Source organism: Canis lupus, chromosome 10, assembly GCF_048164855.1.
Source record: "Canis lupus baileyi chromosome 10, mCanLup2.hap1, whole genome shotgun sequence".
NCBI lineage: Eukaryota > Metazoa > Chordata > Mammalia > Carnivora > Canidae > Canis > Canis lupus.
The window spans coordinates 55,995,219-56,018,211 of record NC_132847.1 but is presented as its reverse complement, the minus strand read 5'-3'; the positions used below and the strand labels follow the sequence as shown (position 1 = coordinate 56,018,211).

At 50.5% G+C, this 22,993-nt stretch overlaps 1 protein-coding gene across 2 annotated transcripts in view; it reads left to right on the top strand.

Moving 5' to 3' along the window:
- Positions 1–22,993, top strand: part of SHB (SH2 domain containing adaptor protein B) — a 139,351-nt gene that overhangs the window by 109,603 nt on the left and 6,755 nt on the right. The window contains exons 5-6 of one of the 2 annotated variants that reach the window (XM_072842012.1): positions 3,467–3,586; positions 12,233–12,454. In XM_072842012.1, coding sequence (XP_072698113.1) covers positions 3,467–3,586; positions 12,233–12,236 — 124 coding nt within the window. In that variant the 3' untranslated portion in view covers positions 12,237–12,454. Of the gene's footprint in view, positions 1–3,466; positions 3,587–12,232; positions 12,455–22,993 lie in introns of those variants that run through there. The other variant, XM_072842011.1, reaches the window with a different exon arrangement.

Genomic DNA, 22,993 nt, shown 5'->3' with positions numbered 1-22,993 from the left:
GGTAGTCTCAGGATCCTGGCAGTGAGTCACCAGTGTGCATCCCCTGCCCATACCTCTCCTAGAATCCCCCAACTCCTACATCCAGCTGCTGTCTTGGCATCTGCACTTGGCTGACAAATGGGCATCTCAAATTTAGTGTGTTTAAAACTGGGCTCCTGATCTTCTCCGGACACTCGCTCCTCCCCCAGCTTCCCCATCTCTGTAAACGGCATCACATCTGCCTACTTGGTCAAGCCGCCAATCTGGAGTCCTTGTGATACCCTTTTTTTTTTTTTTTTTCCTTACACTAGCATTTAATGCATCTAAACTAGTGACTTCTGCTAGTTTTCCACCCAGAATATGGGCTGAATCCATCTGTTCCTCTTGTCTCAGAGCCACCTCCCATCTAGACCACTACAGAAGCCCCTGCCTTATCTCCCACTTCATTCCTCTCTGGCCCCTCTTCGGGATAACCTGGTTGGCCTTTTATAAGACCATCCAGAGCAAGTAACATCCTCTTTTTAAAACTCTTTGCCCTCTGCTATGCTTAGAATGAAATTGGACTTCTTCCCTTGCTCACAAGGCCTTGGGGATCAGGCTCTGCCTCCCGTTCCCTCACCCTGTACCACTCCCCATGTTCACAGAGCTGGACCATTCTTGCTGCCTTTCTGCTCTGTGAACACCCCAAGTGCATCCTACTTCAGGACCTTTGCACTTGCTGGTTCCTCTGCAGAGAACATGTTTTCTTTGGCTCTTTATATGATTGGCTTCTTCTCATGGTACAGATTCTCAGGTCAAATGGCATCTCCTTGGGGGCCTCCCCTGTGTGTTCATTTTAACATAGGCACTTTCCCTGCCCTAGTCACTGCCTATCACAAACTCAGGATTCCTACATAGCAGTTGTCACTTTCCGAAATTGTGTCCTGAATCTGTTTGAGTCTCCCTCTTCCCTGCATCAGCCCCACAGGATCAAGGATATAGTAAGAGGTGAGTAAATACTGGATGAGCTAATGGGTACTGCATAGGTTGGGTCTTCTTAATCCCCATAATTCTGGCCTGACTGGCCAGTTCCACAGTCCAGCACATCCCCAAACAGCCTCTTGCTTAGATTCTGTTTTCAGTCTAGGCAGAGTCTGCTTGGGCACAGCAATTGGCCCTCAGCCCCGTCCAGGACCACCCAGGCCTACCCTGTCTCCTGATGGCCAACCCCATGCTAACAGGCTAGCCAGTGGCTGGCCCCAGCCCCTGCAATCATGTCCTTTGGCTCTTTTCTCCCCAGCTAGCCTGAGTCTCCTTAGAATCTCTACTCAAGTCCCTGATTTTTCCTCTGTGTGCACTAGCTGGGGCAGGAGGGAAGGAGCGAGCAGTTTATCCTGTTCACTTCAGCCAGGATCCTAAGCCTCCAGAGGCCCATCTGCCACCAGCTCAGCTCCTGTGCTCAGGGAGAGGCAGAGGGTGAGCAGCACTTCTCTGGAGACCTCTTCTAGGCCTTTCCCTAAGGATGACTTTGCTTCAAATGGCTGGAACTTGTTTTCCTAATAAAACAGCATGTTTATCTGCTCACTGGGGTGTGTTAACACAGGTGAAATTTCCCGGAAAACAACCTTGCCAAATCTGTTAACTTTATTCTAAAGTCCATTCCATCCTTGTCTAGCTGTTTCTCCAAACTCCAGTCGTGTATACATTCTAACATATGACTTCAGCCCTCACATTTCTGGAAGTGCTTTCACTATGGGAGCCCATACATTCCCTAACTTCATATTCCTCTTCATTTCTATGTATGTTTAGAAAGGAAAGCAGGTCTACCTTCCTCCTACCCTTTCCCTTGGCGAAATGCCCAGCCCCAGGGCTGATACGCTGTGAGTGGTCACCTCCTGGGCGGTCAGCGACTTACTCACATGCTCAGTGGACATGGACACTCACCTCTACTCTCCAGTGTTTGCTTTCCTGAAGCAGGTTGGTTTCTGAGGTTATAATTATGTCATCACCACTCCTGCTAACTGTTCAGAACACTGTCTTATAAATGGTAGAAAGTGTACAGTGTAAGGCAGTGCCATGTTTCTCCCCATGTAGAATGTCTGTAACAGAACTCTCAGAGGTACTATCTGCAGGGCACTCCTGGGCCAGGACCAGGAGGCAGCAGCAACATCTCTGCTTACACCTGGGAATTTTTGAAATGCAGCCTACGGGTGAACAGCAGCCTGAGTAATGATAGTTGGGGGAGTTGCCCATGGCCATCTGCAAATTCACTCATTTTTTATTGATGCTTGGAGCTGCCTTTTGTTAAAACTCTCCCATCCGGCTCTGTATAAGCCCTGCTCTGCATCATCCTATTTAATCTTCCCACCCTAAAATGGGGGTGGAGTGACCCTAACTTGATAGAGAACCAAGGTGCAGCCAGGTTCTGCTGCTTGCCCCTGACTGTCCAGGTGGCGAGTGGCAGGAGGGTCTGTGCCTCTGTGGCCATCCAGCACCTATGGTTCTCTTCCTGGCCCCATCTTGCCACCTTCCCACTGCCTCTGCTCCTTAGTGACTGTAATGTAAACAGGAATGCATTTTGAGTAGACCCACTGACTAGTGTCTTGTGATCATTACTCCTCCTCTGAAATTCTACCCCAACTCTCCCAGTTTCGAAAATCAAGTGTTCTTCTTTTGTCCTGCAGCCAGGGGCCTCCATCAGGTCATCTGCCACTGCACCCCGCCTTCCTGATTCTGTCACTCATCACGCGGTATCTGGAAGCAGTGATGCCGGGCTTCCCACGTGCCCAGCCAGTGCCATGTGTGCTTGATGGGAGCATTGGTGTGGCCACCCCACACAACTGTCTGCTTTCCTGAGTGATGAGCACCTCTCACTTGTCCCACAGATGCCACAGAGAAGCAGCAGTGTCCCTCCTGTCCGCACCCTCTGATGGCCTCTGTGTCACTCAGATGGAGAAAGGGTCTTCTCCTTGAGCACAAGGCACGCTGCCCTGGCCCTGCCCACTCCTCCCCTTGGGCTCACTGCAGCCATGCTGGCCTCCTTGCTGTTTCCCAAGCACATCAGGCACTCCTGCCTTGGGCCTTTGCCTTCGCTGCCCCTCCCTGTGCCAGAAACGCTTTCCCAGCCACTGTCCTTTGTGGCTTCTCCTTCACTTCCTTCAGGTCCACACTAAAATGTCAGTCTCCAGAAGGCTTCCCTGGCTAGTGCTTCAAATAGCTCCAAACTACACAACCTCACTTCGTCTCCTCCATAGCACCTACCCTGGAACGTAAGCCCTGTGAGGGAGGAGGCTGCGGGTTTGTTCACCATTCTCTCCCTAAGATTGAGCATGCAATAGACACTCGGTAGTTCTGTACTGAATAACTGAATACATGCACACACGTGCCCCTGCCTCTTGATGAGGAGGCTGGGATGTGCCAGCTGCCCTCAGGGGGCTGAGAGTTTGCAAGGATGTCAGCTGTGGGAGTCATGTCCTTGCTGGGTTCTGACCCTCTCCTTTCTCCCCAGCTGGTATCACGGAGCCATCAGCAGAGGAGATGCTGAGAACCTTCTGCGGCTCTGCAAGGAGTGCAGCTACCTTGTCCGGAACAGCCAGACCAGCAAGCACGACTATTCCCTCTCTTTGAAGTAAGTACAGCCTCGTTCACCCTCTTAACCCTCCTTGGCAGCCTCAAGTAAAGCACTGCCCGGCCCTTGTGTCTGTGGCAAAAAGACTCGCCAGTGTTGTGCTTTCCCCCCCACCACTGCCACCAGAAACATGCCAGCATGAGTTATTTCAAGCCTCGATTCTTCGATTTGATCTTATTCTCCTGGGAGACAGACGAGTTTTTAATGTTCTCTGCCCCAGAAGAGAAGGGACTTTTTCCTAGGATTTAATATTAAATACCCAAGAATAGCTTTCATATCTGCCGTGAGACAGGAAACGAATGAAGCTCTGAGTGTACCTCATCCCTCTTGTAAACCCTACAACAGTCCTTTGATGAGAAACATAATGTCCCTGTTTTGCAAATGAGGAAACTGAGGCTCAGAGGGGGGATTTGGCAGGCTCAAGGGGCAGGACCAGGATTCAGGACCAGCTGTTGGACTCTCCACGGGGCCCCTCTGCCACTGTGGGAATGGCAGCCTTTCTCTGTGTTCAGGCTGTTGTTTGGGCAGATTTGATTTCTGTGTGTATTGCAGAGGGTCTGAGGAGTGCTGGGAGAGCCAGGAAGAATCCTGCTGGTGTTATCATCTGTGGCTGCTTTGTAAACAGTTGGGTTTCTGACCCATGAAACATCACTGTTGAGATAGATAGCCCTGAAATAAGAAAAGGGTTTTTTTGCTTGAGAGCTTCATCATTCATTGCTGTTACCAAATGGGACCCAACAAATGGTCTAAAACCCATTTTACACATGGGAAGACTGAGGCCTTGAGAGAGGAGAGATTTCCCAAGGACCCAGAGTTAGTGTCAGAATTGGAGTTTAAGAAACCCAGACTCTTTACCAGCACAGACCACCAGGAACAGTGAGGCCCTCTGCCTGGCTTCTCTCTGCTCTACCTGCTGTTCTTAGAGGCCATGTGATAGAGAAAGGCCTGCTGTGGGGTGACTGTCAGCCATGTAGATGGTAGCAGCAGTGCAGCCAAGGAGGGAGGGTCTGGCCTGCACTCTCTGCTCAGGACTGACCCCACCCTGTCCTCTGGGCTCTGCTCCGAGAGGGACCATGACAAGCTACAGTGCATGGGCAGCAAGGAGAGGTACTAGAGGTCGGCCTGGAGAAGAGAGGATGTGTGGAAATATGGTGGGAACCGCGAATCTCTCAAGGACTGTCAGGGCAGAAGGAACAGATGTGGTTGGGAACCCCCAGATGGGAGTTAAGGGCGGGCAGATTCCAGCTCAGTGAGAGCGAAAGTTAGAATTCTGGCAGAACTGATCAAGAATTAGATCCATCCGAAGCTGTCTCAAGAGGTAGTGTCTCACCACTGGAGGTGTGCAACTAGGGCTGGATGACCGCCATTAGGGAGAACATGGAGGGGATTTCTAAGCAGCTGGGAGGGCACTCAGGACAAATAGCACCTGTACTTCTTTGTCCACTGTCAGACCCGTTGGCTTTATTAGAGTCAGTCTGGTTATCTCAGCTGAGAAAAATTCAATACTGAACTGGGCTGAGAGGCTGGGCTGGGAGTGACCAAAGTTAGAGGCCCATCATGGACGGAGGAGAGGGTGGCCGTGGGGGACAGGTGCACACCACTGGCCACATTGACAGGGACCAGCAGGTCCTCAGCTACTACTCCTAGCTCACTGTCCAAGGTAACCTAGCAAACTAGGTGTTCTTCAGTGATTGTTTCAGAGTTTCACCTTCCCACCTTAAAGTGAATGGTGCTGTTCAGGGTTGGAAGAGGTAAAGGCAGCAGATAACATCAGAGATGGGATTCCGTGCTGCCCTTCCATGCTGACCAAGGCAGCTTGCTCATCACTCCCTGGGCTTCCTCAGTGCAGTACTCCTCATGCTCACACTCTGAGTTCCTCTGTGACTCTCTTTTCTCCTGGAATCCCATTGTTTGGGGCCTGGCCAGAGGAATGTTCCCAAAATGACTAATTGGTTCCCCCAGGAAGGGGGGAATGGAGCACCCCAAACCAGGCCCAGTAATTCTCCATGAGGGCCCAGGCCCCATCAAGCTTCCTGTTTATTCACTGGGCAACGGCTGAGCCTTTGCACCAGGCAGGCCCCACTGGACCCTGGGGCCCAGTGGTGACCCCGACACAGCTCTGCCTGCAAGGGAACAGTGACCTCCTGAGTACCCAGGATATGTCACAGTTGAGGCAGCAACATGGGACCCTATAAGGAATTCTCAAGCCAGTTGCCGAAGTAGCCAGACCATGATACTACAGCATCCATTTCCCAGTCTCCTGTAAAACATGCCCTCTGTGATGCAAACAAGCCTAAAATTCACTTCTTAGATGGATTTGTAGAGGAATATTTCCATCACAGCCTCAAGAGCACAATTCCTTTTCATCCCCAGTGTACACCATTCCCTGGGTAGTAGGACTTGAAGGATGGACAGCAGCATGATTCTGTTTTCATGGTAACAGGCTTGGAGTCCAGGGTTCAGGGATGCATGCAATGGAGAAAGCAAGGGACAGGCCTCCCCACTCCATGGCCTTACAACCCTGCAGGCACAGCACTTTTCTGAGCTCTTTCTGTGCACAGGATGCTCTTCTTACAGAGAGAAAGCCTCTCTAGCTCAGCCAGTGCAGTGTAAACATTATCTTCTGTTATTCCCACCCTGCCCCAGATTGCCCCTGTGGTTTCATTAAAGGCTATTTTTAAGGGCAGCAGAGAGGAGGACCTATTTCCGGAGTTCTCGACAGGAGTCCTGACTATCAATCACTGCTTACTGTGTGACCTTGGGCCAAGTTCCGTCCTTCTGGGTCTCAGCATCCACATCTGTTCAGTGGGACTTTGATGGCTGCTAAAGATCCTCTACCTCTGACATCAAGGTGTCTCTAACTCCCTGGATTTCCTGTGTCCATGGATTCAGCCTCCCTTTGTCTGCGGAGCACTCTGGCCAGATCCCCTACACCTCACAGGCCAGGGAGCAGGTGGAGAAGATTGAGGACCAGTGCCCTGTGCCAGGACCCCAGATAAGAATACTGCCATTAGGCCTGAGTGTAGATGACTAGGTTCTGTCCACATATGCTATGGTTTAGTTTTACATGCTTCTCTAGAGCCATGAGATCCCAAAAGCCAGGTAAGTGGTCTCACGTGGTCAGATTTCCCTTGAAGAAGCCCAGAATTGAGGAGATGGGCTAGGCCATCCTGTGGCTGGGCAAGGCAGCCTGTTAGGGGGAGGTGAGCTTGCTTCTCAGAGTGGCTGTAGTTCATGATGACCAGTCCAGGTGCCAGCTAGGGCACCTGTGATACCTGACATTAATCACCTTGACCACAAATGGAATGACCCTGGTACTGAACGTCACGGCTCCTTGGGGCCAACGGCAGCTTTGCCAGCCACAGTGTGAGGTGCAAAGTCTCTCAGATCCTCAAGGTCTGTGTAGTAGGGGCAGGGTAGGATTGACATTCTCTTTGCATGGTGTTGTCAGGAGCATGGTGCGAATTGACACTGGAATTCCAGCTATGCTTTCATGTGAACGTTGGGTCTTGCCATGAGGATGTTCTAGAGTAGAGGAAGGATTTGGGGGAATCTGGCCTAGAAAACAGGCCCTCCACCCTTTCTCTCCTTTTCTCAGAGCCCCCTGTACCAGGCACTGGGCAGAGCAGCACAGAACTGAAACGAGAACAGCTCAGCTCGGGTCACAGGAGGAGGTCTCAGGAGCTCACAGCCTGGCCCCTTCAGCCTGGTCTTGTCACATGCAGGTCTGCACAGAGTTGGCACAGGAGTGGGCAGTCCCTGCCACAGAGGGTTAGGTTAGGAGAAGCTGCTGATGCACTTGAGCCTTAAAGAGAGGATAAGTGGTTTCCAGACGGGGATGCCTGGGGGGACCTCAAGTGGAGGGGACAGCCCAGGCAAAACCCTGGAGATACAGAAAAGCCATTGGTGGGTCTTGTGCCTCACAAAGGAGTGGGGAGTCAATTTTTAGTGATGGAGCCACTAAAGTGCAGGATCCGCTCTCAGGGATCCACCTTCCTGACCCCATCTCCCTGCATATCCACAGCACCTTACGTTTTAGAAGGCCTGTGTGTTTGCCCTACGACAACCCCACCGGGTGGCTAGGACAGAGGGCCCCATCCTCTTCATTTTAGGGAAAAGGCAGCTGAATGAACTTCCAAGACTGCAGTAGAGGCCACAGACTCCCAATCCGATCAGGCAACCGTAGGGGCCCATCTAGTCCATTGTTTGCTTCATGGATGGGGAGACTGCAACCTAGAGGGGATTCATGATTGACCTCAGGCTACCTAGCTGACCATTGATCACACTGACAAGAGATGGTGACTGCTTCCCACTATGGGGGGAAGGGCCTAGGCTGCCAGTCATCTGTCACCACAAGCTTCCTGCACTCATTGCAATCCAAGATGGCACCTGTGCTGCCCACCCCACTGCCCTAGATCCCCTCCTTGGCAGACACCTCCGCCTGTGGATGTGTCTGTCTAGCTGATTTGGAATGCTGCCCTTATCCCCTCCTCCTTACAGAACTCTATCTCTTCCCCTGTTCTCCAGCCTGACTGGGGGGGTAGCATGCCCCTAGGCTCCCTCTCAGCTGCTAACAGACACATTGGCCTTCAGAACACTCACGCCAGCCTCTGGGAAGCAAGGGGTTGAGCCTTTACATATTGGCAAGAAAACACCACACTCTAACAGCTTCCTGTCTGGAAAGGCAGGCGGGGAAAGGGATAAAAAGTCTTGAAAAATCAAATTAAAAGGGTTCTTCAGGCACTTTGGACTACGAATGACTTTTTGCAAGTTCCGCTTTCATGAGTTTTTGCAAAGGACTCTGGACAAGATGAGGGAAATAGGACTTCAAAGACCAGGGTTTGCAGCTGTTGGGGGCAGGGAGGCAGGGTAGTGCCAGGGCTCCCCTTTTCAGATGCCTATCCCTGGGAACGGACAGACAGAGGCACTTAAGGCCTCTCAGGGGCACGAGGTGGCTCAGTTGGTTAAGCGTCTGACTCTTGATTTCGGCTCAGATTGTGATCTCAGGATCGTGAGATTGAGCCTCGTGTTGGGCTCCATGCTAGGCGTGGAGGCTTCTTAAGATTTTGGGGATCCCTGGGTGGCTCAGTGGTTTAGCGCCTGCCTTTGGCCCAGGTCGCGATCCTGGAGTCCTGGGATCAAGTCCCACATCAGGCTCCCTGCATGGAGCCTGCTTCTCCCTCTGCCTGTGTCTCTGCCTCTTTCTCCCTTTATGTCTGTCATGAATAAATAAACAAAATCTTTTAAAAAAAAGAAAGAAAAAAAAAAGATTCTCTCTATCCTTCTGCCCCTCTCCACCCTCTCTCTCTTAAAAAAAAAAAAAAGTCCTTGGGACGCCTGGGTGGCTCAGTGGTGGAACATCTGGGTCCAGGATCGAGTCCTGCATCAGGCTCTCTGCGAGGAGCCTACTTCTCCTTCTGCCTATGTCTCTGCCCTGTCTGTCTCTCTCTCTCTCTCTCTGGGTCTCTCATGAATAAATAAATAAAATCTTAAAAAAAAAAAGTCCTCATGGGGACACCACTATTCCTTTGACAAGAGCCCAGCCCCAGCTTTCTTTAGGCAGTGAGAATCCCAACCCCAGTGGGAGACATGGCCCCAAGGAACCCCCACAAAGGGGCCTTCAGCTTTCAGATCCCTGGAGGCAAACTTCACAGCACCTTTGCAAATGCAGCCCAGTTTCTGACCTTAAGAGATGCTTCTGGGTTCTGGCCTGTTTCCATCAGGTTGCAACTCAAACTTGATCATTCAGGGGTCTTCCTCACCCCACCCCACCCCTCCACCCCATAAGCTCTGCCCCATTCAGTATCAGTTCTGGACTGGACTCTAGCCCTCTAGGAATTCATAGCCTGAGAGGAGAGGAATATCTGGAACTCATACTAACAGGACTGCTTAGGCCTACCCAAGATAGAAGAGGCTCGGGACTGGGCAGCCCTGGTGGCGCAGCGGTTTGGCGCCGCCTGCAGCCTGGGGTGTGATCCCGTAGATCTAGGATCGAGTCCCATGTCGGGCTCCCTGCATGGAGCCTGCTTCTCCCTCTGCCTATGTCTCTGCCTCTCTCTCTTTCTGAATAAATAAATAAATCTTAAAAAAAAAGAAAGAAAGAAAGAAAAAAAGAAAAGAAAAGAAAAGAAAAAAGAAAAGGCTCGGGACTATGAAAGAGGAAGGCACCCGAAGGCGGGGGGGGGCATTTGGAGGGTGAGCAGGACATTCTATAGATGGGCAGGGAAGTGCAGATTTGTGTAAGAACAACAAATAACACTTCATAGGATGCTGGTCTCCAGGCTGAGGAATTGGGGTTCTAGCTCTAAGGTAGGGGATGTTCTTGAGGATTTGAGCAAGATACAGCCATGTCTTCTGAGGTGTGTTCTAGAGCCATTAGTGAACCAGGTGAGTATTATCAAGGAAAGACCACCACTTGTGTCTCCCTCTGCCCTCCCGAACCCCTCTTTGCCTCCACGTGCCCACAAACACTCCACTCAGGCTAGTGTAGTCCCAAGAGGCTGGGAGGCAGGCATCCCAGGGGCGGGGGATCCAGGGCAGCCCTGTTCAAGATGTAAAAGGAGGATCATGGACTCTGCAGTCAGAGATTCCTGGGTTTGAATCCTGGCTCCATCTTTTACCTGCTGTGTGATGCTAGGCAAGTGTCTTTAATTCCCTGATCATTGCCTGGAAAACCACATAGACCACTCTCATAGAGCTGTTGCAAGAAGTAACGTGGCTCTGCAGGTTCCCCCAATGCACAGCCCACAGCAGATGCTCAGTATAATGCCCGTCTCTGTTCCTCCATTTTCCCAGAGCTTTTAGACATTGGAGGACAGAGTGCTGTGCTAGGTCAGAAGCCCTGGGGACATGTCCTGGCGTATCTGCTCCTGGATGCTTGGGTGAATGTCTGTCCCCTGCATCCACAGAATAAAGGTCTGGGATTTGATTAGTAAATTCACTTCCAGGTTAAGGGCTTCACACAGTTAGGGTGAGGTGTCTTTCCCCTAGGTTCCAAGGATGGTGGGAAGACTTGGGCCACATCACCTCCCCCAAATAGAGGAGAAGGAGGTGGGACAATCTATCAAGAACATGCCTCCTGCTCTGATTGCTTAAATTGCTTAAGGATACCAGGCTGGTTCCTGCTCTGAGCTGCAGGTTTGTGCTGCCTGCTGGGCAGCCAGTCTCCATCAACAAATGCTTCCTGGGGCTCCAGTGGAGGGCAGTAGGTGTAGCCTGGCCAGGAGGAGCAGATAGGTTGCATTCCAGGGGTGTTGGGGGCACATTGCTGTTAGAGTTGTTTTTCTTTTTTCTCTCCATTGATTTATATAGTAAAGGAGAGAGTTTTCAAACGGTAGGCATGTCTGGGTCTGGGCAGGCAGGCGAGTGATTAATCTTAGTTTGTTGCTGCTGACAGCCAGGAGCAAGAAATAATAAAGGTTTGCAGGGTGAGGAGGGGGTGGAGGGTGAGGAAAGGCTGCTCACTCTTTGGCCTTCAGCGAGGAGCACAGACTTCATTTCCCTCTACCGTGGAAGCACCCCTCCTTGGGTCAACATCTGAGGCTCCCAGTACTTCAGGGTAGCTGTCTGCTCCCAGGGGTGAGCCCCAGAACAGTCCCCCCGGCCACACCAGGGCCTCCCCATGCTTGTGGAGCTCTCTGCACTGCATGACCCCAGCTCCAGAATGCCTGGACTTCCTTCATCAGTGGTCCTTTCCCCAGCCCTGTTCCTGACAACAAGGCCTAAAGGAGGGCAGGGTCATACAGGCCTGCCTGGCTCTAATGAGAGGGGCCCTCTGAGGCTGGAGGAGGAGGGGCGTGCAGAAGAAAGAGCTGAGGGTCAGCCAGAACGTGACGGTGGTGGTTGAGGGTTGAAGGGAAGAGAGGCTTTGACATGGTCCAAGGAGGATTCAGGTAGCTGTGAGTGGGCAGGGTTAGGTGCTACCCATGCTGGGGAAACAGCACAGGAGGAAAAGCTTCCTACTTTCCAATCCACAGTTACTAAATATATCGCATCACCAGCATCCTCTCTTGCCCCCAAGAGAGGCAGCTCTCTGTGCAGCAGAAGACACGCCTCTTGAACCTCCCCCCCCCCCCGCCCAGGTTGCACACTCAGCGTAGAGCCCACCACAGGGCTTGAACTCACGACCCTGAGATCAAGACCTGAGCCGAGATCATATCAGATGCTTAAGCAACTGAGCCACCCAGGCGCCCCACCAGCTCTGCCTTCTTAATAGCAAGGTGGTCTCGGGCATGAGAATCTTAACATCTCTGAGCCTCCATTTTCTCATCTGTAAAATGGGTTTTATAGATACATTAGTGAAAAAATAATATGTGTGAGGCACTTCTATGTGCCCAGCATGCAGTAAGTGCTCAGTTAATAAGTGGTAACTTGCAGTCTTTGTTAGAGAGACTACAAGTTGAGGAAAGAGCTCAGGTTGTCCAAAGCCTTATGGATTATCTGGGTCTGGCCTAGAAGTCTCTGTCCACCCCCACACCCCCTCCTCTTTGTTAGGGTGGGATTTTAGAGTTTATGCAGGCTGTAACTCAAAACCCTGCATTATTATGACTGAGACTTCAAATCACACAGAGCTAGAGTCAAATTCATGGTGCCCTCTTCCTGGCTGTGTGACCTTGTGTAAGTCACTCAACCTCTTTGATCTCCCAGCTGAAGATGATGGACACCTCAACAAGCATTTCCTGGGGCAGCCCTGGTGGCGCAGCGATTTGGCACCGCCTGCAGCCTGGGGTGTGATCCTGGAGACCTGGGATCGAGTCCCACATCTGGCTCCCTGCATGGAGCCTGCTTCTCCCTCTGCCTGTGTCTCTGCCTCTCTCTCTGTGTCTATGAATAAATAAATAAAATCTTTAAAAAAAAAAAAAAAAAAAACAAGCATTTCCTCATTTTCTCATGGAGAAGCATTTTTGTGGCAAGCCAGGGCAGCAGCTCTGCACTGAGTACACTAAGCAGAAATATTGGGATTTACAGAACAGAGATCTTTTTTCCCCTCTTAGATGTATTTATTTATTTTAGAGAGAGCATGCACGAATGAGGAGTGGGGGGCAGAGGAAGGAAATCTTAAGCAGACCCCCCCACACACACACACACACTGAGCATGCAGGCCCACACAGGCATGATTTCACGACCTGAGACCATGAGCCAAAACCAAAAGTCAGACACCCAACCAACTGAGCTATCCGGGTGGCCCCAAAAGGAGCTCTTTTAGATCGCCTGGCTTGGTGCCCTATACAGAAAAAACTGGGGCCCAGAGAGATAAAGGAACTTGCCCATCTCTTGGCTTCCTGGCCAGGCCCTGTTTTCTGGCAGCATTTGAGTCAGGCTGAGACAGAGGGCAGCAGGGACAGGGCTAGAGTTGGGGGAGGTCTGTGCCTTGCTCTCACTATATGGAGGATTTCACATCCTTTCCAGGCTGATGGAGGAAAAAAGAACTTTCTGCTCAATTAGTGTGCAGTGTACTTTCTCCTTCCAGAAAGTTTAAAGGAAATGCCAGTTAGGAGCTGCTGCTGTAGGCAAAACAGAGGTACCTCAAACGCTTTTTGCAGGAGATGAACTGACAACAGTGAACCTCAGAGTGCAGATACCTCGCAGGATGAAAGGACATACATCGAAAGGCACTGGGGGAGGGATAGTAGAGGTTTCCCTGTATTCAACATTATTGGGAAAATATGCCCTGCCAGTGATAACACAGTTTCAAGGATGCTGCCCTTAAAATGGGCACCTCTCCTTCATTCTACACATGATGCTTTGGTGATTATGGCTCAGGCCCAGGAAACCCAAGTTCAAATCTTGGCCCAGGTGCTGTCTAGCTGTGGGACACCAGATGAGTCATAAACTCCTTTCTTTCTTGAGTGGATGCCCTGTTGCAGTTGACGTTTTCAGCACTGTGGGGCCTAGGTTTGGGTTGTGGAAATGCTAAAGTGAGGTGATACATGCCAGGGCACCTGATACTTAAAAATATCAAGCCATCCCACCGTGGTAGTTAGCATGTGGTTAGAAGGGCAGGAAGGATTAACTTCGTCTTACACATGCAGCAGCAGGCTCACTCTGTCACTGCAAGTGAGTGAAGAGTTGGACTTTAGTGCAGCCCAGTGCCCGCTTTCTGCCCTGTGGACCCTCTCTGAGCAGAAACACCCCCAAGCCTTCCCCTCCAGCTGGGCCCAAGAAGCCCAGCCAGGGCCCAGGCAGGTGTCTGTAGCCCTAGGACCATAGCCGGAGTTACTGAGCAAGACCTGGGTCACAAGCCCATTGCCAGGCATCTTCCCCAAGGTGACATGTAGAAGGCCAGAGATCCTAAGGCTACTTCCCTCAGCTGGTGGGAGCCTGAATACATTGGGGTTTTTCTGGCTCTGAAGTGACAGTGTTAGGATACATGACTTAGCTGTGGAGTTCAGTTTCTTCTTTGGGTCCAACTCTCAAGCAGCAGAAGCTGGGAGCATCTGGGGATCTGGTGGCAGAGAAGGAGGTTGAGGCAAGCTCACAAGAGACAACGGTGGTCTCCGTAGCTGGCAAGACAGATTTACAGAAGCCCCATCTGACCATGGATGTGTCTGGAAGGCGGATCAGGAGTGCAGGCTGGCTGCTGAGGGGGACTAGGGCTGAGGGAGTAGAAAGGAAGACCTGTTGTGGTGTAACTGATGACCGCGAGAAAGAGGGAGGAGTCAGTCGGTTAAGTGCCTTTAGCTCAGGTCATGATCCTGGGGTCCTGGGATCCAGCCCCTCATCTGGGCTCCCTGCTCAGAGGGTAGCCTGTTTCTCCCTTTCCCTCTGCTGCTCCCCCTGCTTGTGTTCTCTCTCTCTCTCTTTCTCTCTCTTTGTCAAATAAAATATTTTTTAAAAAGGCAGGGAGGAGTCAGGACCTCATCCAGATTTCTGAATGACTGGTGCGTGGTGGTATCGCCAGCTGCAACATGGATCTGAAACGGTCTGTTTTAAAAAGCAGGAAAACATGCTCTCCCTAGCCCAGCTGCCCTCTTTCCACTGCTGTTCAGAACCCAGAGGCAAGAGGCACCTGCATTCACACTGCCAGCCCATTCTCCAGAGCCCCTACTGGCTTACCAGTGCCAAGCATGCCCACAGACAGGCTAGGGTTTCCCTTTCTGACCTGCCACATCTCCCCTCCCAGCCAAGCATGCAGTTTTTGCTCCCCTGAGAGCTCCCAGGTCCCCTCCAGCATCTGAGCCACCCCGATTACATTTCCAGCTGGTTTTTAATTATCTCATATCAGCCCGCGTAAATCTGCTTGTGTGGCTCACCCGCCAGGGGAGGCATTCCAACTGCCCGTCTGTCGCCAGGAACCCTCTCGTGCCCCAGGACAGCTTCTCTTCTGAGCCACTGGGTGGTCTCTCCAAATGAGAAAAACATTTCTTTCCAATTACATTTCTAACATCTTGTTAATATGACTTATTTAATAATATTTTTGCAAAAGCCATCTGGGAATGGGTTGGTTGGGGACTTGGGGAGGGCATATGGGTGCTGCAGGGACCGGCCATGGTAACAGATACAGATCCCATATCTGCCATCAGCGAAGGGGCAGCAACATGGAGAAGGATGCAGCCAGGGGGCCAGAGGACCAGGGCCTGAATCTTACTGTTTCCACCTGCATGAGCTGCATGAGGGTCACCCAGCAGGTGGCTTCACAGCTCTGAGCCTCCTGAGCCCTGAGGCTCAGGAACACAGTAGAAGGAAGGAAAACGGACTGTAAACTTAGAGGCTGTGCTAATGCAGGTGGGGTTATTTGCAGAGCCTCAGTGCTTGCCCCAGGAAAGTATTGTGGTCTTACTTTGCTTCTAACTAGGTAAATAACTCCAAGGCCCCCAGAGGAAATACGATTAGCTCCTACCTAGAGGCATTTGGCAGGGCTTGAAGCAAATAGCTTCATACAGTAAAATCCCAAAATGGAGGGTTGTTGTTCCTGATACCGTCAGGGCCTTAGAATCAGAAGGGTCTTGAATCATCCGGGTCAAGTCCCTGGCTTTGGGATGGGGGAAAAAGACCTCCCCGGAGTCCTATGGCAAATCACTGACAGAGGCCGGGTGCTGTCACCCTCTAAGCCCCACAGCACTGTATTTTCTTCTCCCATTTTCTGCATAAACATTCTTGGTATTTGAGGCAGATTTATAAAATCAGATGTCAGATTTTATAGCTCTTATCTTTGCTCCCACAGTTCAAATGCTAAAACTATAAAAATGGATGTTTTGCTATGCTTGAGCGTGTGTTGTGTCACATTCATACACATGCACACCCTTCAATTTGCTGGGACGGAGGCCTCCCCATTCTGGTCCTTAGTGCCTCAAACCTGCTTTTTCCTGGGCAGCTTCCCTAGTGAGCAGTCACCATCTCCTTTCCAGCCAGGGGTGATTTCTGCCACTTTTAATGCTCTCTCTCTCTCTCTCTTTAAGATTACTTCACCCAAGAGGAATATCAGAAACAATTGGTTTGGCAAAGCCAGCTTATTAGAAATGCTTTAATTAGAACTTTTTTTTTTTTTTCCCCTATTTTCCTTTTGAACATCCACACGCTGTTCATGGTCTCAACCAGCGTGGGAACCAGCCAGCCACATTCTCCACAGATTTCCAGGGCAGGGCCAACAAACAAGTCAGCAGTGTGATTATCACTGCTGTGTTCCTACTCTGCACTAGGCCTTTAACTGGACAGGAAGACAAAGACATGTCAGACTCTAAACTGGTAGTCTGGGCAAGGAGACAAGCAGGAGGGGAGTACTATGATATTATAGGGAGATGTGGCAGAGAATAAGTGAAGGAGGAAGAAAGTTAAGTTTGGCCAGGGCATCTTGGAAGGCTTCCTGGAGGAGGTGGCATTTGATCAGGACTGTGGAAGATGAAAACTTATTGAGAAGTTATCAGCAAAGTAGAAGGATGGTTACTTAGATTTGGGATTAGAAGAGAAGTCTCTGCAGCATCCCTTCGTCCTATGGTCCCAAGTAGTTTTCAGTTGTCCCGATCACATCATCCTGCCCACCCCCCAACCCTGGCCCAGGTGACCAGATGGATAGACATATGCCTTATAAAAAACTCTGAAGTCCCAGTCAGCTCTCTCTGGCTCTTTACAGCATCCACACTTTGCCCTCAAGGAAAAGAACTCACAAGACATGGGACTTACCTGTGGCCATGCCAGTGCTCCACCTTCCCAGTTCTTCATTCTTTTGATCTCCTGCTTTGCCAAAGGGCAGGCCGTGTACCCGCCATCTCCACTTGACACTAAAGGTGTATACCCCACCCACACGGGACATAGCATCCCAGTAAGAAATGTGTTTACACAGTGCCCAGCAGGCTCTTTGCAGTCGCAGGTACCTAGGAGAAATTGGTTGAAACAGGCCTCTGCAGAGTGTCCTCCAAGGCAAGCAGAATTATGCCAGTAATGTTGATTGAAAATGTGGGGTAGCGTAGGAATTCTGACACAAGCAGGGATAAAACCATTGAGGCGGCAGATGCATAAGATTGAGTGATCTGGGCACACCCAGATTTCAGAGCCACAGTCTTCAAATGTTAGCTTAATCCCACTTGGAGTTCATATTTTTCAGGCCAGAAAAATACTTTATCTATCTTGAATTGTTCTAATCTGAACTAAAGCATTCTATGAAGAAACGAGGGTTGACTATTTTACTTTTGTAGGAGTTGTGATTTTAAAAAGCAATCAGTTCCATAGTAAGTAACTTTTTGGAACCCAATTACTTGCAGCCATGCTAAAAAAAAAACTATAATTAATGTGGTCAAATCCTGGCCAAATAATAAAATGAAAGCTTTGTTGTGTATCAAGGCAGAAATCAATTTCATTAGGGAGCAAAGAGCTGGAGATTTAATTTCGAGAAAATTCTCCACCCTGTGGACAGACGTTGTCAAGAAGCTGCCAGAACGAATGCCCAACACGAGAGGACTCGCCCTCCAGAGCCCAGATTACTAAGGGCTGACTGACCTTGCAAAATTGCATTTGCAAACTTTCCAAGTATAGCCAGAGCCAGTGGCCTTTGTTTCTTAATGTTCTTGGACCTGGTGCCCCTTTTGGTTTTGGTCCGGAAGTGAATGTTATCTGCACCCGATGACACTTGCACATCCATGAGATCCTATCCTTTGGAACGTGGGAGGAGGTGGCCTCAGGAGGTCAGCAGACACTAGAAAAGAGTTTAGCAAAGATTCCCTCTCGACTCCTAACTCTGGGAAACGAACAAGGGGTAGTAGAAGGGGAGGTGGGCGGGGGGGATGGGGTGACTGGTTGATGGGCACTGAGGGGGGCACTTGATGGGATGAGCACTGGGTGTTATACTATATGTTGGCAAATTGAACATCAAAAAAACAAACAAAAAAAATTCTCTCTCCCTTTGCCCCCCCCCAAATAATTAAATAAATCTTTAAAAACAACAAAAGGCAGTTCTGATTCCAAGAGGCCCAGGGAGCTCCAGGTTTAACAAATGTCGAGGGACTGTGAGGTGGGCATTCTTAGGCATACCTAAAGAAACTATTTTTGAGAAACTTGCACTCTTCTTCCAACCCTGGGACTCTGGGCCTTCTGTAAGGAAGGTAAATCCTCTTGTTTGATATCCAAGTAGTCATTCTTTCCTCCTCATGTGGTGTGAGCATCTCCCATGTGCCAAGCTTCAAAGGTTTACAGGTTTATGGGACCTTGGGGGTCCTCCAGTCCTGTCCCTTCATTGGATAGATGGGGAAACTGAGGCCTGAGAGGGCAGGAGCTGGGGCCAGGACCAGGTAGCTAATATGCAGTGCAGAGCTCTTTTCACTTGCCTTCAGTGGACCTCAGGGAACATTGGAAACTATTCCCCATTTCATAGATGAAGAAACTGAGGCCCAGATCCCAAGGACTGTTGAGAATTTCTCCACTGAGAACCACTGTCATTCATGATTTGCAGAGGCCCTTGGCCACGGTGTTTGGGTGGCTTAGTTAACTGTGTCCCTCTGAGATGCCAAAGAGGATGAAATACCCTCGAGTTAGGTACAGGGTCACTGAGCAGATAGATCTGTTTTAACTTTTAGTCTTTAAAGACCCTCCTGGATTTTCTTTCTTTACTTTTTTTTTTCTTTTTTGAAGCAAAACTGTAAGTTGGATCAGGTGCTTTGTGGGCAAGTCTCTTCCTTGCTATGCTAATGGATGCCCTCAGTCAGTTAGCACAGGAGGCCCCCACCAGGACAGGAGGTGGGCTGGGAGAAGAGTGGGCCAAGCCCCACAATTTAAGGAAGAGGATGAGATTCGGGGTGTGGGAGATGATGCATCCCTGCTCCTGTCTGCACCCTTCCCCCGTCCCCAGCCTCCACCTTGTCATACCCCATCCTTGCTGACAAGAGCGTATAAAGGCTACTGGTAGTGGCCAAGCATCCCCTACATCTGGCAGAGGGATGGGTATAGAGGTATTCCAGCCCCTGATTCACTGGGTGAAGAGAAGCAAACCTTCACCCCTCTCTGGGCCTCGAAGGCACCTGTAAAACGAGGGCAGGGAACCAAGTTGTCTCAAAAGCCTCTGCTAGCTGTCTCGTCTGCCTCAGAAATAAATGGTGAATACAGAGCAATACACATCATAGGTATTTAATAAATACCATAGATCATACATGACCAGTATTTTTTTAAGATTTTAAGAGAGAGGGCAGCCTGGGTGGCTCAGCGGTTTAGTGCCACCTTCAGTCCAGGGCGTGATCCTGGAGACCTGGGATCGAGTCCCATGTCGGGCTCCCTGCATGAGGCCTGTTTCTCCCTCTGCCTGTGTCTCTGCCTCTGTGTGTGTGTGTGTGTGTGTGTGTCTCATGAACAAATAAATAAAATATTTTTTAAAAAAAACGATTTTGAGAGAGAGAGAGAGAAGCAGACTCCTTGCTCAGCAGGGAGCCCGATGTGGGGCTCAATCCCAGAACCCCAGGATCATGACCTGAGCTGAAGGCAGACACTTAACCCACTGAGCCACCCAGGTGCCCCTGACTGGTACTTTTTAAGCACAGAAGCTTCTTTCCTCATCCTTCCTATTGCGTTTTCATGTGGACCCCTGTGTGTAACAATGTGCTTTTGAGAGTGCTGTGAAATACCCCTTGATGTTCAGGGAAATTGATGTCAGGGAAGTAAACACCCTTCCCAGTGTCACCTGGTGACAGAGCTGGGCCAGAGCTTAGGCCTCCCACCCCAGCCAGGTGGGTACCCAGGTGGAGGAGGTGGTCCCACAGCCAGAGTCTGCCTAGCCATCCATGGCTTCTAGGCTGCCAACATGTGTGTGAATGATAGACCAGACAGACGGGAAGACACGTTCACTGCTCAGCCCAGACTGCATGGAGCCAGCAAGACAAACCAGATGGGCAGCAACTTGTATGCAGGCTCCTGCAGAGCGGGTGGAAACAAAGCCATGTCAGAACTCTGAGCTGCGGCACCTGCCAGACTTGCTCATGCACTGCCCAGCTCAGACCTCAGATAGCCCTTGCAGGTGAGGTGAGTACAAGCTCCATTTTGCAGATGAGGAAGCTGAGGCCAAGGGCACCACAGCCCAAAGGGGCAGGGCAGGGTCTCAGACCCAGGTCTAGGGGACCCGGAGTCCACAGGTGGTGCTTCCTTTGGGAGCTGTCCTGCGTTCCTCGCCCAGGTGTGCCGTGTCCCCTTGTGTCTTAGCCTCACCTGGATCACCCCAGGTTTCCAGCTCAGCTCCTCTAGGTACTATTGTGCCCCTCAGAGTCCTCTCCTCAGCCACTGGTGCTCATTGCCACAGCTGCCTTTGCCCACCATCTGCCTGGTCCCTGTGCTGGAGCTTCCTTCAGTGTGGCATGTCCGCCAATCTGCTGGTTGTGGGGAGGATGGGAGATTGGTCCTTGGAAACAGCCTGGAGCCCTTTGCAGCCAAGCTGTTGGGTAGATTCCGTGCTGTGTCTCAAGCCCTTAAATATGGAACTGGGTGAGCTAACACATATCAAGCATTTGCACTCATTCACAAGGACGTTCTCACAACTACTGTGAGGGTGAACACTCACTATTCACTATCCCTATTTCATAGATGCAGATTTTTCGGCACTGGAAAATAGCATGTGGCTTTAACCTCAGTGCTGTTGGAATTTGGGGCTGGATTGTTCTTTGTTGTGGGGCTGTCCTATGCATTGTAGGCTTTTTAGCAGCACCCTGAGCTTCCACTTAGATGCTAGCAGCACCTGAGTTTCTAGGTGTTGACAAATACTCTCCAGAAGGGATAAACTCACCTCAGTGGAGAACCACTGCTCCAAGGAGACTGTGGGCTGGGAAGGACCTGTCCTAGTAGATGGACACCGCTCTGGGTGTGAATACGTTCTGTCCATCTGTTGGCATAGGTGTTAGGATTGCTTTTTTCATTTGTCATCCCCATCCCTAAGCCTGGGGATCTGCTGTGCCCAGTGCTCTACTTGTCTGTCTTCCTGCATTGAGTGTAGCCATCCTGTCTTATCCTAGTCCTGGCTGCTGCTGGGGTGGCCCTTACCCACCTCAAGATGTCCCTCATTGAAAACGTTATTGCTGAAGGGACCTCCTCCACCATTTCCAAATGGGGACACTGAAACCCAGGGAGAAGGGACTTGCCTAGCCAATGACATCAGTGGGATCAGAGTTTGAACTCAGGCATCTGACCCCGTCCAGCCACCACTGCCAACCTCCACCTGTTCCAAACACAAAAACATGTTCACGTTCCTAGAAAAGTCCTCAACTAGGGCACATGGGTGGCTCAGTGGTAAAGCATCTGCCTTTGGCTCAGGTCGTGATCCCAGGGTCCTAGGAGCGGGTCCCACATCGGGCTCCATGCAGGAGGCCTCTTTCTCCCTCTGCCTATGTCTCTACCTCTCTCTGTCTCTCATGAATAAATAAATAAAATCTTTAAAAAAAAAGAAAAGAAAAAAGAAAGTAAAGTCCTCAATTAGAAGTAAAGAGGGAAACAAAACACGCAAACCCTCTCGCCCCTTCCCAAAGCACTGACATTTCACATGTCACCCTCACCCCAACCTCCACCCCTCCTCTTGCAGTTTTCATGTATACTTGGCTGAGCCTGAGGACCTATAGGAGTACCAAATGAGGGGACTGTGAAAGTTACCCAGCCTTTCACCTCATTACCCTCCTGCTTTCACACCTCCAGAAATGGGAGGCCCTCTCTGTTGTCAGCCCTGATCATTAAAATCCTCCTGTCTAAAACTTTGTTAGTCTTCTCCTGAGAAAATTGCCCAAAATGGATTCATTTTGCCTACCTGCTGCTTTGTGTGGCACAAAACAAACCTTATGCCTCTCCATGTTTGCTGGGAGAGGCATCTGCCAGCTTTCCTTCTGCCTGGAGCTGGCTTTTTGTCATGATTTACTGAAGGCCCTCACCCTGGGCTGCCAACTTAGAGCTTGAGAAATGCCCGGGCTGCTCGGGAAGGCTAATTGCTGCTGATGCGTTTATTGAAAGTCTAATTATTTGGTTATAAATCAAGTCGTTTGGCTCAGCAGCATTTACATTTAAACGTTTATTCGCAATAACTTGGCATGTGCATCTTAGGCTTGTCACTGTGAAGGCTATTTTGGAAGGCAGTGGGTGGCATGCAGGTATTTGCCATGTGACCTTTGAAGCCCCTTCCCCGAGCTCCCTTGACTCCTAAGCCATCTCAGCTGGAGGGAGCCTCCGTTCCTCTGACTCCTCTGACTCCTGCATTGCAGTTGGAAAACCCCATCATACAGCTAGAACGACTGACTTCCTGGCCCTCTAGCTCGGAACACCCTGATGTCCTCTCACTGTGACCCGGGCAAGTTGCTTCTCCCGCTGGCCCTTGGTCTTTTCAGCTGTGCCGTGGATGTCTTGCAGATAATCCCAACCCTCCCAGTGTCTTCATGAGGCCACAGGTTGATCCAATTGTGGACCAAGGGTGACTACTAACATTGTCGTACATCTTTGTGTGCCAGGCTCTGAGCCCTTTGCTCGAGGTTCACAGCATCTGCGGGTGCTATAGCGCCTGCACACAGTAGGCCCTCAGGAGATGGCAACTAGGTACCTGTCCCCTGAGGGTCCCCAGCACTTGAGTTTTGAATATTTCTGTCCCAGAGCAGGCCCAGGTCTCCTACAGCATGCTTCTCTTCAGGCACTCAGGATTGTTTCTGGAGTGGCTACATACTGCTCACAGATATAGTGATAAGAATGTCTCTGTAGGCATACTCAGGAAAAGATCCCATCTTGCTGGAGGTCAGAGAGAAGTTAAGTTAGGAGGGGAGCAGACCTTCTGAATCACAGAGCCATCTGCTTGCAGAGGCAGCATTGCCAACTGTGGGGGGGAGTTATGTCAGGAACAAGCATTTTGCAGGACCCTAGCTAGGTACCCACAATTGTAGGAGGTATCTCGCTCATGATCACCCTCCAGGCCAGCTCCCTCACGGAGGGTCACAACGAGGGTCACAACGGGTCACAATGGACCAGTGTAAGGGT